Genomic DNA, 17,827 nt, shown 5'->3' with positions numbered 1-17,827 from the left:
ATTAGCTAATGTGAGAAAGGCCTTCAGTTGCTTAGCGGTTACCATGGGTTCCTTTGTGACCTTGTAAACTTTTAGACGCCTTGCTCTTGGCGTAATCTTTGTTGGTCGACCACTCTTGGGGAGGGTAATAATGGTCTGGAATTTCCTCCATTTGTATTCAATCTGACTGTTGATTGGTGGAGTCCAAACTCTTTAGAGATGGATTTGTAACCTTTTCCAGCCTGATGAGCATCAACAACTCTTCTTCTGAGGTCCTCAGAAATCTCCTTTGTTCATGGCATGATAGACTTCCTCAAACGTGTTGTGAACAACCGACTGATAGATCCCTGTTCTTTTAAAAAGACAGGTTGTCCACGCACACCTGATTGTCATCCCATAAATTGGAAATACCTTACTCTAATTTCACTTTCAAAATATCTGCTAAGCCTAAAGGTTCACATACTTTTGCCACTCACAGATACGTGATATTGGATAATTTTCCACAAAAAAAAAAAAATATAAAAAAAATGAGCACGTCTATTTTTTTTGTCTCGTGTGTGATTTGGTTCTCTTTATCTTCTTTTAGGACTTGTGTGAAAATCTGAGGTCGTTTTAGGCCAAATTTCAGCAGAAATATAGAAAATGCTGAAGGGTTCACAAACTTTCAAGAACCACTGTATGTCTTCTATCTGTATGTCGGACATATCAACTAAACACATTTTGGAAACAAAAGAAACAAAAAACACGTTATCCTTACATTATAATACATATAATTTATAGTAGTCCATGGACTTAAACTCTTGCAGTGCTGGTGGTACTGGGAATTTCCTCTCCCGGACCCCGTGTTCTGCAATCCACACACATTGCCACTGGTGCAGCCCTGTAGCTTCTATACCCGATACTGTACCGCACAGCACTGAGGGACTCAGCAGCCGGAAGCAATGTGGGGCTGTGGTGAAACATAAATACGTTTTTCTTAATTAATTTTACATTTTAGTTATTTATACATGACGCCTAGCGCCGACACTGCCCATAATGGCACCACCCCAGAGGGCGTACCATTCTGAGACCATGCCCACCATCATGGCTACGTGGAACATGGTCCCAGCCACAGTAAGAAAGTATTAGAAGCCAAGGAGCATGTAGGTTCCAGCTAGATCTGTGGATAAGAAGCCTCCACTCTCCTGAAACTAAGGGGTTATATTTACTGAAGTGCGGGTTTTAGATTCTAATTGTCTTCTAGAAGGTGCTAGATAAATAAGGAGAATGTGATTGGTCGCTATGGAAAACATCCCAACTTCTACAGACCCACACATTAGTAAATATACCCCTTAGCATTACCAAACATACTCCTAAGCATGATCACTTTTCTGGACAGTAAGACAATGGGATTAATGTATCAAGAAGTAAAAAATAGGATTTCAATTATCTACCGGTAAATCCTTTTCTCGTAGTCCATAAGGGATATTGGGGAGACTTAATACGATGGGGTATAGACGAGGTCTAAAGGATCCGGTGCACTTTATATTTCTTCACTAGGTGTGCTGGCTCCTCCCCTCTATGCCTCCTCCTACAGGCAGTTATAGGTAAAATAGTGCCTGAAGGAGAAAGGACATATACGAGAGAAGGAAACATGATAACAAAGAGTGGTAATATTTATATACCAGCACGCCACGAACATATAACAACCGGCAATGGCCGGCAACAACATCTGAACAGGTAACCACATAACGAGAACCTGCAGAAAAGTCAACGCACTGAGGCAGGCGCCCAATATCCCTTACAGACTACGAGAAAAGGATTTACTGGTAGGTAATTCAAATCCTATTTTCTCTAGCATCCATAGGGGATATTGGGGAATCTAGTACGATGGGAACGTCGCAAAGCTTCCAGAATGGGCAGTAACGTGTGGAGACTACTTCAGCACCGCCTGCCCAAACTGGGTATCCTCTTTGGCCAGGGCATCAAACTTGTAGAACTTAACAAATGTTTTCTTCCCCGACCAGGTAGCGGCTCAGCACAGTTGCAAGGCTGAGACTACACTTAGGAACAGGTAAAGCTGCCGACACATGGGCCTGTTGGATAGTAAGCCTAATCCAACGAGCAATGGATTGCTTCGAAGCAGGACAACCCTTTTTCTGGGCATCATAGAGCACGAACAAAGAATCCATCTTTCTGATCCGAGCCGTTCGCTTGCTATAGATCTTCAAAGCTCGTCCATCATCTAACGCCTCCAGAGGAGGAGAAGAGTCAGAATTTGAAGGAACCACAATAGGTTGATTCGGTGAAACGCGGAGACAATCTTCGGCAGGAACTGCTGTCCTGTACAGAGCTCCACTCTGTCCTCGTAAAAGTCCAAGTAGGGACTCCTACACGATAAGGCCCCCAATTATGAGACATTTCGAGCAGAAGCCAGAGCCAATAACACCACAGTCTTCCACGTGAGGTACTTGTCTTCAACCATCATCAGAGGTTCAAACCAGGAGGACTGTAGAAATTCCAACACTAAATTCAAATCCCAGGGTGCCGTATGCGGCACAAAAGGAGGTTGGATGTGGAGTACCCCTTGCAAGAAGGTCTGAACTTCTGGCAACACTGCCAATTTCTTCTGGAAGAAAATGAAGAGATCCGAAGTCTGGACCTTAATGGAACCCAGGCATAAGCCCTTATCCACACCAGCCTGCAGGAATCGTAAGAAAAGTCCCAAGTGGAACTCTGCAGGTGGATAGGTGTGTTCCTCGCACCAAGAGACATATCTCTTCCAGATATGATGATAATGTTTTGACGTCACAGGTTTCCTGGCCTGAACCATGGTAGCAATAACCTTTTTGGAAAGGCCCTAGGATGTTACGCTCAACCTCCATGCCGCCAATTGAAGACGTCGTAAGTCCGGGTAGACGAACGGTCCCTGTTGAAGAAGATCTCTACTTAGTGGGAGAGGCCAAGGGTCTTCGATGGACATGTCCAGAAGATTTGCGTACCACGCCCTCTGAGCCCGAACAGAAGTGCCTGGACTCCTTGATTCCCGATTCGCTTAAGCACACTTGGGAGCAACGGAATCGGGGGAACCAGGTAGACCAGCCGGTAAGGCCAAGGTGACGTCAGTGCATCCACTGTCCTCGCCTGAGGGTTCCTTGTTCGTGAGCAATACCAGTGAAGCTTCTTGTTGAGTCGAGAAGCCATCATGTCTATTTGCGGGCAGCCCCACCGGTTGATGACCTGATGGAACACCTGCTGGTGAAGTCCTCACTCCCACAGGTGGAGATCGTGACGACTTAGGAAATCCGCTTCCCAGTTTACCACATCCAGAATGAAGATTGCCGACATTGCTCTTGCATTTCTATCTTCCCAGGGGAGTATTTTTGACACTTCTCGCATGCAGGCTCTGATTTTTGTCCCTCCTTGCCGATTGATGTACGCCACGGCTGTGGCGTTGGCCGACTGTACTTAGATCGCGTGATCCCTGAGCAGAGGAGAGGCCTTAAGCAGAGCTTTGTAGATCGACGGAAGTTCCAGAAAGTTGAGGCTTTTTATGGGCTGACCACCTGCCATGGAACTGCGCCCCTTGGGTGACAGCTCCCCATCCACTTAGACTAGCATCTGTCATAAGGAGGGTCCAATCCTGGATCCCAAAACTCCGGCCCTCCAGTAGATTGGAGGACTGCAAGCCACCACAAGAGGGAAATCCTGGCCTGAGGTGACAGCCGAATCATCCGGTGCATCTGTAGATGTGATCCGGACCACTTGCTCAGGAGATCCAACTGAAATGTTCTGGCACGAAACCTCCCATATCGGATCGCCTCGTATGAGGCGACCAGCTTTCCCAACAATCTTATGCAAAGATGGATGAACAGTCGAGAAGATCGGAGCACCATGCGGACCATCTCCTGAAGTGGTCTCGCCTTGTCCCCTGGTACCTTCTAGGCCACAGTATCCAGCAACATCCCCAGGAACAGGAGCCTTTGAGTTGGCTCCAGGTGGGACTTCTGTAAGTTGAGGATCCACCCATGGTGTGACAGAAAGTGGATAGTGCGGTCGATATGGAGCAATAAAAGATCCCCATATCTTGCTTTTACCAGAAGATAGTCAAGGTAAGGGACAACATTGACCCCCTGGACCATTATCTCCGCCATCACCTTTATGATTAACCTCGGAGCTGTGGACAGGTCGAAGGGCAGGGCCTGGAACTGGTAGTGATCGTCCAGCAGGGCAAACCTCAGGTACGGTTGTGAGGTGGTCAAATCGGAATATGAAGGTAAGCATCCTTGATGTCCAAGGAGACCATCAATTCCTGTTCCTCCAGGCCCGCAATCACTGCTTGGATGGATTCCATTTTGAACTTGAAAACCTTCAGGTAAGGATTCAAGAACTTCAGATTAAAAATGGGCCTTACCAAACCATCCTGTTTTGGTACCACAAACAGGTTGGAGTAATAACCCTTGCCTCGTTGTGGTATTGGTACTGGAACAATGACGTAGGACTGGACCAACTTTTGGATGGCCTGTTGCAACATAACCTGCATAGCCTTCAAAGCTGGTAAGCTCGATTTTAAAATAAGATTTTACTCACCGGTAAATCTATTTCTCGTAGTCCGTAGTGGATGCTGGGAACTCCGTAAGGACCATGGGGAAATAGCGGCTCCGCAGGAGACTGGGCACAAAAGTAAAGCTTTAGGACTAGCTGGTGTGCACTGGCTCCTCCCCCTATGACCCTCCTCCAAGCCTCAGTTAGGATACTGTGCCCGGACGAACGTACACAATAAGGAAGGATTTATGAATCCCGGGTAAGACTCATACCAGCCACACCAATCACACCGTACAACCTGTGATCTGAACCCAGTTAACAGCAGGATAACAGAGGAGCCTCTGGATAGATGGCTCACAACAACAATAACCCGATTTAGTTAGGCAATAACTATATACAAGTATTGCAGACAATCCGCACTTGGGATGGGCGCCCAGCATCCACTACGGACTACGAGAAATAGATTTACCGATGAGTAAAATCTTATTTTCTCTGACGTCCTAGTGGATGCTGGGAACTCCGTAAGGACCATGGAGATTATACCAAAGCTCCCAAACGGGCGGGAGAGTGCGGATGACTCTGCAGCACCGAATGAGAGAACTCCAGGTCCTCCTTAGCCAGGGTATCAAATTTGTAGAAATTTACAAACGTGTTCTCCCCTGACCACGTAGCTGCTCGGCAAAGTTGTAATGCCGAGACCCCTCGGGCAGCCGCCCAAGAGGAGCCCACCTTCCTTGTGGAATGGGCTTTTACAGATTTTGGCTGTGGCAGGCCTGCCACAGAATGTGCAAGCTGAATTATATTACAAATCCAATGAGCAATAGTCTGCTTAGACGCAGGAGCACCCAATTTGTTGGCTGCATACCGGATAAACAGCGAGTCAGATTTTCTGACTCCAGCCGTCCTGGAACATATATTTTCAGGGCCCTGACTATGTCCAACAACTTGGAGTCCTCCAAGTCACCAGTAGCCGCAGGTACCACAATAGGTTGGTTCAGATGAAACACTGAAACCACCTTAGGGAGAAAATGAGGACGAGTCCTCAATTCCACCCAGTCTGAATGGAAGATCAGATAAGGGCTGTTTCAGGATAAAGCCGCCAATTCTGACACGCGCCTGGCCGAAGCTAGGGCCAACAGCATGACCACTTTCCATGTGAGATATTTTAACTCCACAGATTCAAGTGGTTCAAACCATTGTGACTTTAGGAACCCCAAAACTACATTGAGATCCCAATGGTGCCACTGGAGGCACAAAAAAAGGAGGCTGTATATGCAGTACCTCTTTTACAAACGTCTGAACTTCAGGAACTGAAGCTAGTTCTTTCTGGAAGAAAATTGACAGGGCCGAAATTTTAACCTTAATGGAACCCAATTTTAGGCCCATAGACACTCCTGTTTGCAGGAAATGCAGGAATCGACCTAGTTGAAATTCCTCCATCGGGCCTTACTGGCCTCGTACCACGCAACATATTTTCGCCAAATGCGGTGATAATGTTTTGCGATTTCATCCTTCCTGGCTTTGATCAGGGTAGGGATGACTTCATCCGGAATGCCCTTTTCCTTCAGGATCCGGCGTTCAACCGCCCTGCCGTCAACGCAGCCGCGGTAAGTCTTGGAACAGACAGGGTCCTTGCTGGAGCAGGTCCCTTCTTAGAGGTAGAGGCCACCGGTCCTCCGTGAGCATCTCTTGAAGTTCCGGGTACCAAGTCCATCTTGGCCAATCCGGAGCCACGAGTATAGTTCTTACTCCCCTCCGTCTTATAATTCTCAGTACTTTTGGTAAGAGAGGAAGAGGAGGGAACACATACCCTGACTGGTACACCCACGGTGTTACCAGAGCGTCCACAGCTATTGCCTGAGGGTCCCTTGACCTGGCGCAATACCTGTCCAATTTATTTATTTATTTATTTTTTGTTTAGGCGGGACGCCATCATGTCCACCTTTGGTTTTTCCCAACGGTTTACAATCATGTGGAAGACTTCTGCTGAGGAAGTCTGTTTCCCAGTTGTTCACTCCCGGAATGAACACTGCTGACAATGTTATCACATGATTTTCCGCCCAGCGAAAAATCCTTGCAGCATCTGCCATTGCCCTCCTGCTTCTTGTGCCGCCCTGTCTGTTTACGTGGGCGACTGCCGTGATGTTGTCCGACTGGATCAACACCGGCTGACCTTGAAGCAGAGGTCTTGCTAAGCTTAGAGCATTGTAAATGGCCCTTAGCTCCAGGATATTTATGTGAAGTGATGTCTCCAGGCTTGACCATAAGCCCTGGAAATTCCTTCCCTGTGTGACTGCTCCCCAGCCTCGCAGGCTGGCATCCGTGGTCACCAGGACCCAGTCCTGAATGCCGAATCTGCGGCCCTCTAGAAGATGAGCACTCTGCAATCACCACAGGAGAGACACCCTTGTCCTTGGTGACAGGGTTATCCGCTGATGCATCTGAAGATGCGACCCGGACCATTTGTCCAGCAGGTCCCACTGGAAAGTTCTTGCGTGGAATCTGCCGAATGGGATTGCTTCGTAGGAAGCCACCATTTTTCCCAGAACCCTTGTGCATTGATGCACTGAGACTTGGCTCGGTTTTAGGAGGTTCCTGACTAGCTCGGATAACTCCCTGGCTTTCTCCTCCGGGAGAAGCACCTTTTTCTGGGCTGTGTCCAGGATCATCCCTAGGAACAGAAGACGAGTCGTCGGAATCAGCTGCGATTTTGGAATATTGAGAATCCAATCGTGCTGCCGCAACACTACCTGATAGTGCTACACCAACCTCCAACTGTTCCCTGGATCTTACCCTTATCAGGAGATCGTCCAAGTAAGGGATAACTAAAACTCCCTTCCTTCGAAGGAGTATCATCATTTTGGCCATTACCTTGGTAAAGACCCGGGGTGCCGTGGACCATCCAAACGGCAGTGTCTGAAACTGATAGTGACAGTTCTGTACCACAAACCTGAGGTACCCTTGGTGAGAAGGGTAAATTGGGACATAAAGGTAAGCATCCTTGATGTCCAGAGACATCATGTAGTCCCCTTCTTCCAGGTTCGCAATCACTGCTCTGAGTGACTCCATCTTGAATTTGAACCTCTGTATGTAAGTGTTCAAAGATTTTAGATTTAAAATCGGTCTCACCGAGCCGTCCGGCTTCGGTACCACAACAGTGTGGAATAATACCCCGTTCCCTGTTTCAGGAGGGGTACCTTGATTATCACCTGCTGGGAATACAGCTTGTGAATGGCTTCCAAAACTGCCTCCCTGTCGGAGGGAGACGTCGGTAAAGCCGACTTTAGGAAACGGCGAGGGGGAGACGTCTCGAATTCCAATTTGTACCCCTGAGATACCACCTGAAGGATCCAGGGTTCTACTTGCGAGTGAGCCCACTGCGTGCTGAAATTCTTGAGACGGGCCCCCACCATGCCTGAGTCCACTTGTAAAGCCCCAGCGTCATGCTGAGGGCTTGGCAGAGGCGGGAGAGGCTTCTGTTCCTGGGAACTGGCTGATTTCTGCAGCCCTTTTTCCTCTCTCTCTGTCACGGGGCAGAAATGAGGAACCTTTTGCCCGCTTGCCCTTATGGGAACGAAAGGACTGCGCCTGATAATACGGCGTCTTCTTACGTTGAGAGGCGACCTGGGGTAAAAATGTGGATTTCCCAGCTGTTGCCGTGGCCACCAGGTCTGAAAGACTGACCCCAAATAACTCCTCCCCTTTATAAGGCAATATTTCCATATGCCGTTTGGAATCCGCATCACCTGACCACTGTCGTGTCCATAACCCTCTTCTGGCAGAAATGGACAGCGCACTTACTCTTGATGCCAGTCGGCAAATATCCCGCTGTGCATCACGCCTATATAGAAATGCATTTTTTAAATGCTCTATAGGCAATAATATACTGTCCCTATCTAGGGTATCAATAATTTTCAGTCAGGGAATCCGACCACGCCAACCCAGCACTGAACATCCAGGCTGAGGCGATTGCTGGTCGCAGTATAACACCAGTATGTGTGTAAATACATTTTAGGATACCCTCCTGCTTTCTATCAGCAGGATCCTTAAGGGCGGCCATCTCAGGAGAGGGTAGAGCCCTTGTTTTTACAAGCGTGTGAGCGCTTTATCCACCCTAGGGGGTGTTTCCCAACGCACCCTAACCTCTGGTGGGAAAGGATATAATGCCAATAACTTTTTAGAAATTATCAGTTTTTATCGGGGGAAACCCAGGCTTCATCACACACCTCATTTAATTTCTCAGATTCAGGAAAACTACAGGTAGTTTTTCCTCACCGAACATAATACCCCTTTTTGGTGGTACTCGTATTATCAGAAATGTGTAAAACATTTTTCATTGCCTCAATCATGTAACGTGTGGCCCTACTAGAAGTCACATTTGTCTCTTCACCGTCGACAGTGGAGTCAGTATCCGTGTCGGCGTCTGTATCTGCCATCTGAGGTAACGGGCGCTTTAGAGCCCCTGACGGCCTATGAGACGTCTGGACAGGCACAAGCTGAGTAGCCGGCTGTCTCATGTCAACCACTGTCTTTTATACAGAGCTGACACTGTCACGTAATTCCTTCCAACAGTTTATCCACTCAGGTGTCGACCCCCCAGGGGGTGACAGCACTATTACAGGCAATTTGCTCCGCCTCCACATCATTTTCCTCCTCATACATGTCGACACAAACGTACCGACACACAGCACACACACAGGGAATGCTCTGATAGAGGACAGGACCCCACTAGCCCTTTGGGGAGACAGAGGGAGAGTTTGCCAGCACACACCAGAGCGCTATATATATACAGGGATAACCTTATATAAAAGTGTTTTTCCCCTTATAGCTGCTGTATTGTTAATATTGCGCCTAATTAGTGCCCCCTCTCTTTTTTAACCCTTTCTGTAGTGTAGTGACTGCAGGGGAGAGCCAGGGAGCTTCCCTCCAACGGAGCTGTGAGGGAAAATGGCGCCAGTGTGCTGAGGAGATAGGCTCCGCCCCTTTTTCGCTGACTTTTCTCCTGCTTTTTTATGGATTCTGGCAGGGGTTAAAATTCATCCATATAGCCCTGGGGGCTATATGTGATGTATTTTCGCCAGCCAAGGTGTTTTTATTGCTGCTCAGGGCGCCCCCCCCTAGCGCCCTGCACCCTCGGTGACCGAAGTGTGAAGTGTGCTGAGGAGCAATGGCGCACAGCTGCAGTGCTGTGCGCTACCTTGGTGAAGACAGGATGTCTTCTGCCGCCGATTTTCCGGACCTCTTCTTGCTTCTGTAAGGGGGCCGGCGGCGCGGCTCCGGGACCGGACTCCATGGCTGGGCCTGTGTTCGATCCCTCTGGAGCTAATGGTGTCCAGTAGCCTAAGAAGCCCAATCCACTCTGCAAGCAGGTGAGTTCGCTTCTTCTCCCCTTAGTCCCTCGATGCAGTGAGCCTGTTGCCAGCAGGTCTCACTGAAAATAAAAAACCTAAAACTATACTTTTCACTAAGCAGCTCAGGAGAGCCACCTAGTGTGCACCCTTCTCGTTCGGGCACAAAAATCTAACTGAGGCTTGGAGGAGGGTCATAGGGGGAGGAGCCAGTGCACACCAGCTAGTCCTAAAGCTTTACTTTTGTGCCCAGTCTCCTGCGGAGCCGCTATTTCCCCATGGTCCTTACGGAGTTCCCAGCATCCACTAGGACGTCAGAGAAATATCGTTGGGGAGGAGCACTGTCGAACTCCAGCTTGTAGCCCTGAGAAATGAGATCCCTGACCCAGGTATACTAGCAGGAAGCCTACCAGACGCGGCTGAAGGGACGCAGTCAAGCTCCCACCTCGAGATCCACTCGGGGTGGTTGGGCACCGTCATGCTGAGGTCTTAGTGGAAGCAGAACTGGTGGTCTGTTCCTGAGAGCTGGTGCTTGCAGGTTTTCTTGACTTACCTCTGGTGCCTCTATTCGTATTTGAGGCACCTCTGGCTTTAGAACGAAGTCTGTAAGACCAAAAGGACTGCATAGACAGCCCCGTGCAGGAGCGTCTCGCCGACGGGGCCACAGAGGGGAGAAACGTGGATTTCCCAGCCGTATCTTTGGAAATCCACGTATCCAACTCAACCCGAAAGAGCCATTCCCACCAAAAAGAGGAGGGAATTCACACTGCGTTTTGATTCTGCGTCTGCAATCCAATGACGCAACCACAAAGCCCTGCGCCATGGCAGAAGTACTAGCATTAATATTTGCCATCTCCTTGAGCGAGTTACACAGGACGCGTGTAGTGTCCTGAATGTGTTTGAGGAGAGTCACCATAGTGACCGGCACATAGCTCTGGAGAGGCCCTCCTGAATCTGAGTAACCCACATAGGAATGACATGGGTCATCCAGCTATGACCGGCCTCTGTGATACACCTGCTGCCACGTAAATAGATTTTAGCGTAGTCTGTATTTTCCGGTTCCCAGGATCCTTCATGGTAAAGGAGCCCGGGGCAGGCAGCACCGCCTTTTTAGACAGTCGAGAGACTGATACCTCAACCCCTGGGGCTTCCACCCAAAACTTCCTGCCTTCAGGAGGAAATGGGAAAGTGCGCATCGTCCTCTAGAGGGAGCCTATAACACGTCCCGTATAGCCAAAATTAGGGGTTCAATACCCTGAGCAGAATTGGAATCCCCACTAATGGGATCCAAGTCTTCCAATCTTCTTGTATATCCTCATCTGTATCAGAGAGTAGAGCAGGTAAACCACGCTTTCTGGACCTGCATGAGAGAGAGCGGGGCTGTGTAACATCTGCCCTAGCAGCTAAGTCTGCAACAGCTTGTTGTAGTAGCTGAGTTTTATGTACATTAGCAGTGAGCTGGGATGACATATCAGACATCATAGTTTGAAGAGACTCTAGCCAGTGGGGCACTGGGCCCTCTCCCACAGCCCCTTCACTGATTTGTGAAGATTGGCTGCATTGTTCACAAGAAACAGAATCAGATGACAATAGAGAGAATCTGGTGTGGCATACACTGCATAGTTTGTGTTTACCCAAGATTCACAGTAAGCACAGTAGAGAGGAGGAGCCAGCACACCCAGTGAAGAAATTTAAAGTGCACCGGCACTTTTGGACCCCGTCTATACCCCATCGTACTAGATTCCCCAATATCCCTTATGGAAGCTAGAGAAAGAGTGGAGATGTGGACCACGAGAAAAGTTGCCCCTAGCAACCAATCAGCTTTGAGGTAGCATTTATATAGCATCACATATATATGTATAACATACATTAGTGCTGGTATACGACTTGTCTCAGACGCAAATCAGAAAAGTATTTCATATACAGATATTATTACTCTTAATGCAAAGGGAGGACAATATGTAATGTCAGGAGGATCTTGGGATATGTGACACCACCTCTTTCCACTATTCAGAGAATGAATGGCTACAATGTTTCAAAGGTCAGAAAGATGTTACACCTAGTGTTGTATACCAAACACCAGAGAGTGTGGGGAGGAGACTGGTCAGATCTCTGGGCTGGTAACACATAGTGACATGATGTGAGGAGGAGTAAAATAGGTTCTGATGGCTCCTGATGTATGGGTTACACCAGAGAGTGTGGGGAGGAGACTGGTCAGATCTCTGGGCTGGTAACACATAGTGACATGATGTGAGGAGGAATATAATAGGTTCTGATGGCTCCTGATGTATGAGATACACCAGAGAGTGTGGGGAGGAGACTGGTCAGATCTCTGGGCTGGTAACACACAGTGACATGATGTGAGGGGGAGAGCAGGAGTATAATAGGGGCTGATGGCTCCTGATGTATGAGATACACCAGAGAGTGTGGGGAGGAGACTGGTCAGATCTCTGGGCTGGTAACACACAGTGACATGATGTAAGGGGGAGAGCAGGAGTATAATAGGGGCTGATGGCTCCTGATGTATGAGATACACCAGAGAGTATGGGGAGGAGACTGGTCAGATCTCTGGGCTTGTAACACACAGTAACATGATGTAAGGGGGAGAGCAGGAGTATAATAGGGGCTGATGGCTCCTGATGTATGAGATACACCAGAGAGTGTGGGGAGGAGACTGGTCAGATCTCTGGGCTGGTAACACACTGTGACATGATGTGAGGGGGAGAGCAGGAGTATAATAGGGGCTGATGGCTCCTGACTCCTCCAATGGGCAGATACTTTGCCCTTATTAGTCTGTACTAACAGTAGATGGTGGAGAATAACAGATTGCTGTAGTGACTGAACAAGGAGAATATGTGATTACTACTCACCTGTGCTGATATCTGTAGGGATTTCCTCCTCCTTACACTGCAGACCACCCACCACATGCGTCTGCTCTTCTACTTTTATGTCTTCTACTTTAACATCAATAAGATCTTCACCCTAAATAACATAAAAATATCAGTGTTCAATATTCAAACACCTTCAGTACAGACCCTTAAGTGTATATTCATCTGTATTTCAGTATTGTGTGAGACCCTACCTGATCCTCCTGTAGGACACTGTGACTCGCCTCTGTATGATCCTGGGAATAAAGAGGACGGGGACATCTCTCTGGGGTATTCCTGTTACTGGCCCCATCTGTAGGAGACACACAGTGACTGAGTACATTGTATATATGTGATTATCAGGTGATGTGTATCTAGGTGGCTCCATAGCTGCTCTCTCCATTACACTATATGACAGTCTCCTCTTACCCAGTGATGTGAGGGGCCGGTGATTCTCCATCATCATGTCCTTGTACAGACCCCTGTGTTCCTCTATATACTCCCACTCCTCCATGGAGAAATAGACAGTGACATCCTCACACCTTATAGGAACCTGACAGACACAATGACACAGTCATCACCCAGACACATCCCCTGGTGTTACTGTATAATCTCCCATTCCCAGCAGCCACCTCTCCAGTCATCACCCAGATACATCCCCTGGTGTTACTGTATAATGTCCCATTCCCAGCAGTCACCTCTCCAGACACATCCCCTGGTGTTACTGGATAATGTCCCATTCCCAGCAGTCACCTCTCCAGTCATCACCCAGACACATCCCCTGGTGTTACTGTATAATGTCCCATTCCCAGCAGTCACCTCTCCAGTCATCACCCAGACACATCCCCTGGTGTTACTGTATAATGCCCCATTCCCAGCAGTCACCTCTCCAGTCATCACCCAGACACATCCCCTGGTGTTACTGTATAATGTCCCATTCCCAGCAGTCACCTCTCCAGTCATCACCCAGACACATCCCCTGGTGGTACTGTATAATGTCCCATTCCCAGCAGTCACCTCTCCAGTCATCACCCAGACACATCCCCCTGTGTTACTGTATAATGTCCCATTCCCAGCAGTCACCTCTCCAGTCACAACCCCTGGTGTTACTGTATAATGTCCCATTCCCAGCAGTCACCTCTCCAGTCATCACCCAGACACATCCCCTGGTGTTACTGTATAATGTCCCATTCCCAGCAGTCACCTCTTCAGTCACATCCCCTGGTGTTACTGTATAATGTCCCATTCCCAGCAGTCACCTCTCCAGTCATCACCCAGACACATCCCCCGGTGTTACTGTATAATGTCCCATTCCCAGCAGTCACCCAGACACATCCCAAGGTGTTACTGTATAATGTCCCATTCCCAGCAGTCACCTCTCCAGTCATCACCCAGACACATCCCCTGGTGTTACTGTATAATGTCCCATTCCCAGCAGTCACCTCTCCAGTCATCACCCAGACACATCCCCTGGTGTTACTGTATAATGCCCCATTCCCAGCAGTCACCTCTCCAGTCATCACCCAGACACATCCCCCGGTGTTACTGTATAATGTCCCATTCCCAGCAGTCACCCAGACACATCCCCTGGTGTTACTGTATAATGTCCCATTCCCAGCAGTCACCTCTCCAGTCATCACCCAGACACATCCCCTGATGTTACTGTATAATGCCCCATTCCCAGCAGTCACCTCTCCAGTCAGCAGCTGAATGATCTTGTTGGTGAGATCCAGGATCTTCTGGTCATTGTGCCTCTCATGTATCAGTGAGTGAGGTGGAGGCACCGTGATGGGGCTCTGGGTCCTCCCCAGTCCTGACACACGGTGATGGCTGCTGGGTGGCTCACGCTCTCCAGATGTTCCCTTCACTACTGTGTGATCCTGTGTACAACATTCATTAAATTCTACCATGTGAACAGTAGATGCTTACATACCTGTACCGTGTCATTAATACTAATAAAACCTGCTGCATTAGAAGAAAGCAAAATCTGCATATTGGGCCGATATATCAGATAGTAAGGAGAAAATTGATTTTGCACATTCTGGTCAGTTCAGGGTCATCAACAAAACTTAAAAGATTAAAAAAATATTCATATAAAGTTTGGAGAAATAAATAATGAAAACATCACATAAAAATAATCTATAATCGCCTCCTTCACTATTTTATCACCAATGTCCTATCTGCCTATAATCTGCAGGACTCTGCTGTCATGTATGAGACAAGAGGACATGACATTCCCAGAATCCCTCACCTCTCCAGTCAGCAGACAGATGATGTCCAGGAAGAGATTTATTATCCTCTCAGTCATATCCATCTTCAATGCCTGGTGATTCTCCATCATCACGTCCTTGTACAGACCCCTGTGTTCCTCTATATACTCCCACTCCTCCATAGAGAGATAGACAGTGACGTCCTCACACCTTATAGGAACCTGACACACACAATGATACAGTCATCACCCAGACAAATCCCCTGGTGTTACTGTATAATGTCCCATTCCCAGCAGTCACCTCTCCAGTCACATCCCCCAGTGTTACTGTATAATGCCCCATTCCCAGCAGTCACCTCTCCAGTCATCACCCAGACACATCCCCTGGTGTTACTGTATAATGTCCCATTCCCAGCAGTCACCTCTCCAGTCATCACCCAGACACATCCCCCTGTGTTACTGTATAATGTCCCATTCCCAGCAGTCACCTCTCCAGTCACATCCCCTGGTGTTACTGTATAATGTCCCATTCCCAGCAGTCACCTCTCCAGTCATCACCCAGACACATCCCCTGGTGTTACTGTATAATGTCCCATTCCCAGCAGTCACCTCTCCAGTCACATCCCCCAGTGTTACTGTATAATGCCCCATTCCCAGCAGTCACCTCTCCAGTCATCACCCAGACACATCCCCTGGTGTTACTGTATAATGTCCCATACCCAGCAGTCACCTCTCCAGTCATCACCCAGACACATCCCCTGGTGTTACTGTATAATGCCCCATTCCCAGCAGTCACCTCTCCGGTCAGCAGATGAATGATCTTGTTGGTGAGCTCCAGGATCTTCTGGTCACTGTGCCTCTCATGTGTCAGCGATCGAGGTGGAGGCACATTGATGGGGCTCTGGGTCCTGCTCAGTCCTCCTGACACACAAGGATGGCTACTGGGTGTCTCACACTTCCCAGATGTCTTCCTCACTACTGTGTGATCCTATGTATTGAGAGAGCCATCAATAAAACTGAATGGAAAACGACTTCTACATCTCATGCCTAAAGCTGGCGTCAATATAACCAACATTATGTTAAAAGTAAAACCTGGTAAAAGAATGCAAAAGGACCAGGTCACCGCTCTCCACAACTGCTCCAGTGGGGTACTATGGCAAACCAGCCAAGAGGCCACGACCATACAAGTCGAATGAGCCCAGAGGGACGTCGGACAGGCGCATCGAGAGATAGATATGCCTGACGAATAGTGGCAGTAATCCACTGAGCAATAGATCCTTTGGAGGCTAGTCAGCCACAATTGGGAGCTACCACAAGGATCAAAAGTAAAAATTGAAAGCAAGATCTGTTGGTTCAAATGGAAAGCACCTTAAGTAAAAAGAGGTCTTCGTCCGTAACACCACCCTATCAGAATTAAGGATAAGTAAGGGAGGCTTAGAAGACAGGGCCACCAATTCCAATATCCTCACAGAAAAGGCAATACCTAGGAGGAAAACCACCTTCAAGGTAAAGTAGCAGAATTTCACCATCTCAAGAGGCTCAAAAAGGAGGTGAAGAGTCTCCATAACTAAAATTTAAATTCCATGAAGGGATAGGAAGAATGTATGACGGGAGTATATGAAGGACCTCTTAAAGGAAAGCTTGCACAGCCGGAATGAAAGTCATCTTTGGAAAAGGACTGAAAGTGCAGACACTTGTCACTGTCACTCTCTCTCACCTCCCCAGTTATGTCCCTGTGTTAGACACTCCCAGATCTCACCTCCCCAGTCAGGTCCCTGTGTTAGTAATACGAATATGAGTGATGTCACTGTGACACTCCCGGGATGAGCATTTGTATTCACACTGAAAGTATGACGCTTATCCCGGACAATGCGGCAATAATTCAGTGAGACGCTCTGTCATGGAGCGCTATTCACAGCTTGTCCACACTGAAATAATCAGTAACAAATAAAGTGGGCACAATTCTACTGTGACAAAATACAACATGGATACATTTGTATATAAATTGGCTTGTGTGGGCAACATAGTGTAGAGTTCAGAGAACAGAGGATTGTTGAACCATATCTGCACAGCTAACTCTAATCAATTGATATCTTCATAAGTTTATGAGCAGTTGTACCCACACTGACAGCACGAGATTGATACTAAGAATCTGACTTCTGGGAACAGTCATTATTAAAAATTAAGACTGCAAGAGAACTGATTTACCGTATTTGCCGGCGTATAAGACGACTGGGCGTATAAGACGACCCCCAACATTTCCACTCAAAATATAGATTTTGTTATATACTCGCCGTATAAGACTACCCCCTTCCACACACCAAATAAAACGTAAAAGAACATCAGATTTGTGACATACTGTATATTATGACCTGATAAGAGATTTGGATAGGGAGTATTTATCAAGGTATGCATAAGAAGGGGGGAGGGGGCGAGGAGAAAGTTGTAAAATGTATAAAAGTATACCCCTGTGTGCATTTATTGTTACCGGTTTCACATGAGTGCCATTAGTATTAGTGCCATTACAGTATCTGTCATTGTCACCATTGTACGGCCACAACGCGACTGCAGCGCCTCCGGCCAGTCCCTGCATCTCCCTGTAATTGGCACTAGTGACCCGCCGCGGTCGCACTGGATACCGCGCGATACTGGATGGTATGTAGAATGAGGTGGGCGGGCATCGGGAGGCCACTATGGGCACCGGGCGAGTATCGGAAGGCCACTATGGCAGCTATGTCTATCCCAACTGAAGTGCACCCGGCGTATAAGACGACCCCCCCACTTGGAGGCATGTTTTTCAGGGCAAAAAAGTCGTCTTATACGCCAGCAAATACTGTATATACATCCTAATTAACTTTGTATGTGAACACAAAGGCTGATATTACAGCGAATAATAGAGT

General features: G+C 47.9%; 1 protein-coding gene across 2 annotated transcripts in view; it reads right to left on the bottom strand.

Moving 5' to 3' along the window:
• Positions 1 to 13,291, bottom strand: part of LOC134983604 (zinc finger protein 268-like) — a 34,606-nt gene extending 21,315 nt beyond the window's left edge. The window contains exons 1-3 of one of the 2 annotated variants that reach the window (XM_063949272.1): positions 13,148 to 13,291; positions 12,934 to 13,031; positions 12,722 to 12,833 (exon numbers count right to left, since the gene is read on the bottom strand). In XM_063949272.1, the coding sequence (XP_063805342.1) occupies positions 12,722 to 12,833; positions 12,934 to 13,031; positions 13,148 to 13,232 (295 nt within the window). In that variant the 5' untranslated portion in view covers positions 13,233 to 13,291. Of the gene's footprint in view, positions 1 to 12,721; positions 12,834 to 12,933; positions 13,032 to 13,147 lie in introns of those variants that run through there. The other variant, XM_063949273.1, reaches the window with a different exon arrangement.
• Between the last annotated feature and the right edge of the window lie 4,536 nt (positions 13,292 to 17,827).

The sequence above is a fragment of the Pseudophryne corroboree genome, assembly GCF_028390025.1.
Source record: "Pseudophryne corroboree isolate aPseCor3 chromosome 3 unlocalized genomic scaffold, aPseCor3.hap2 SUPER_3_unloc_2, whole genome shotgun sequence".
NCBI lineage: Eukaryota > Metazoa > Chordata > Amphibia > Anura > Myobatrachidae > Pseudophryne > Pseudophryne corroboree.
Note: the sequence above shows the minus strand (reverse complement) of the source record. Positions and strands in the feature narration are given on the sequence as shown.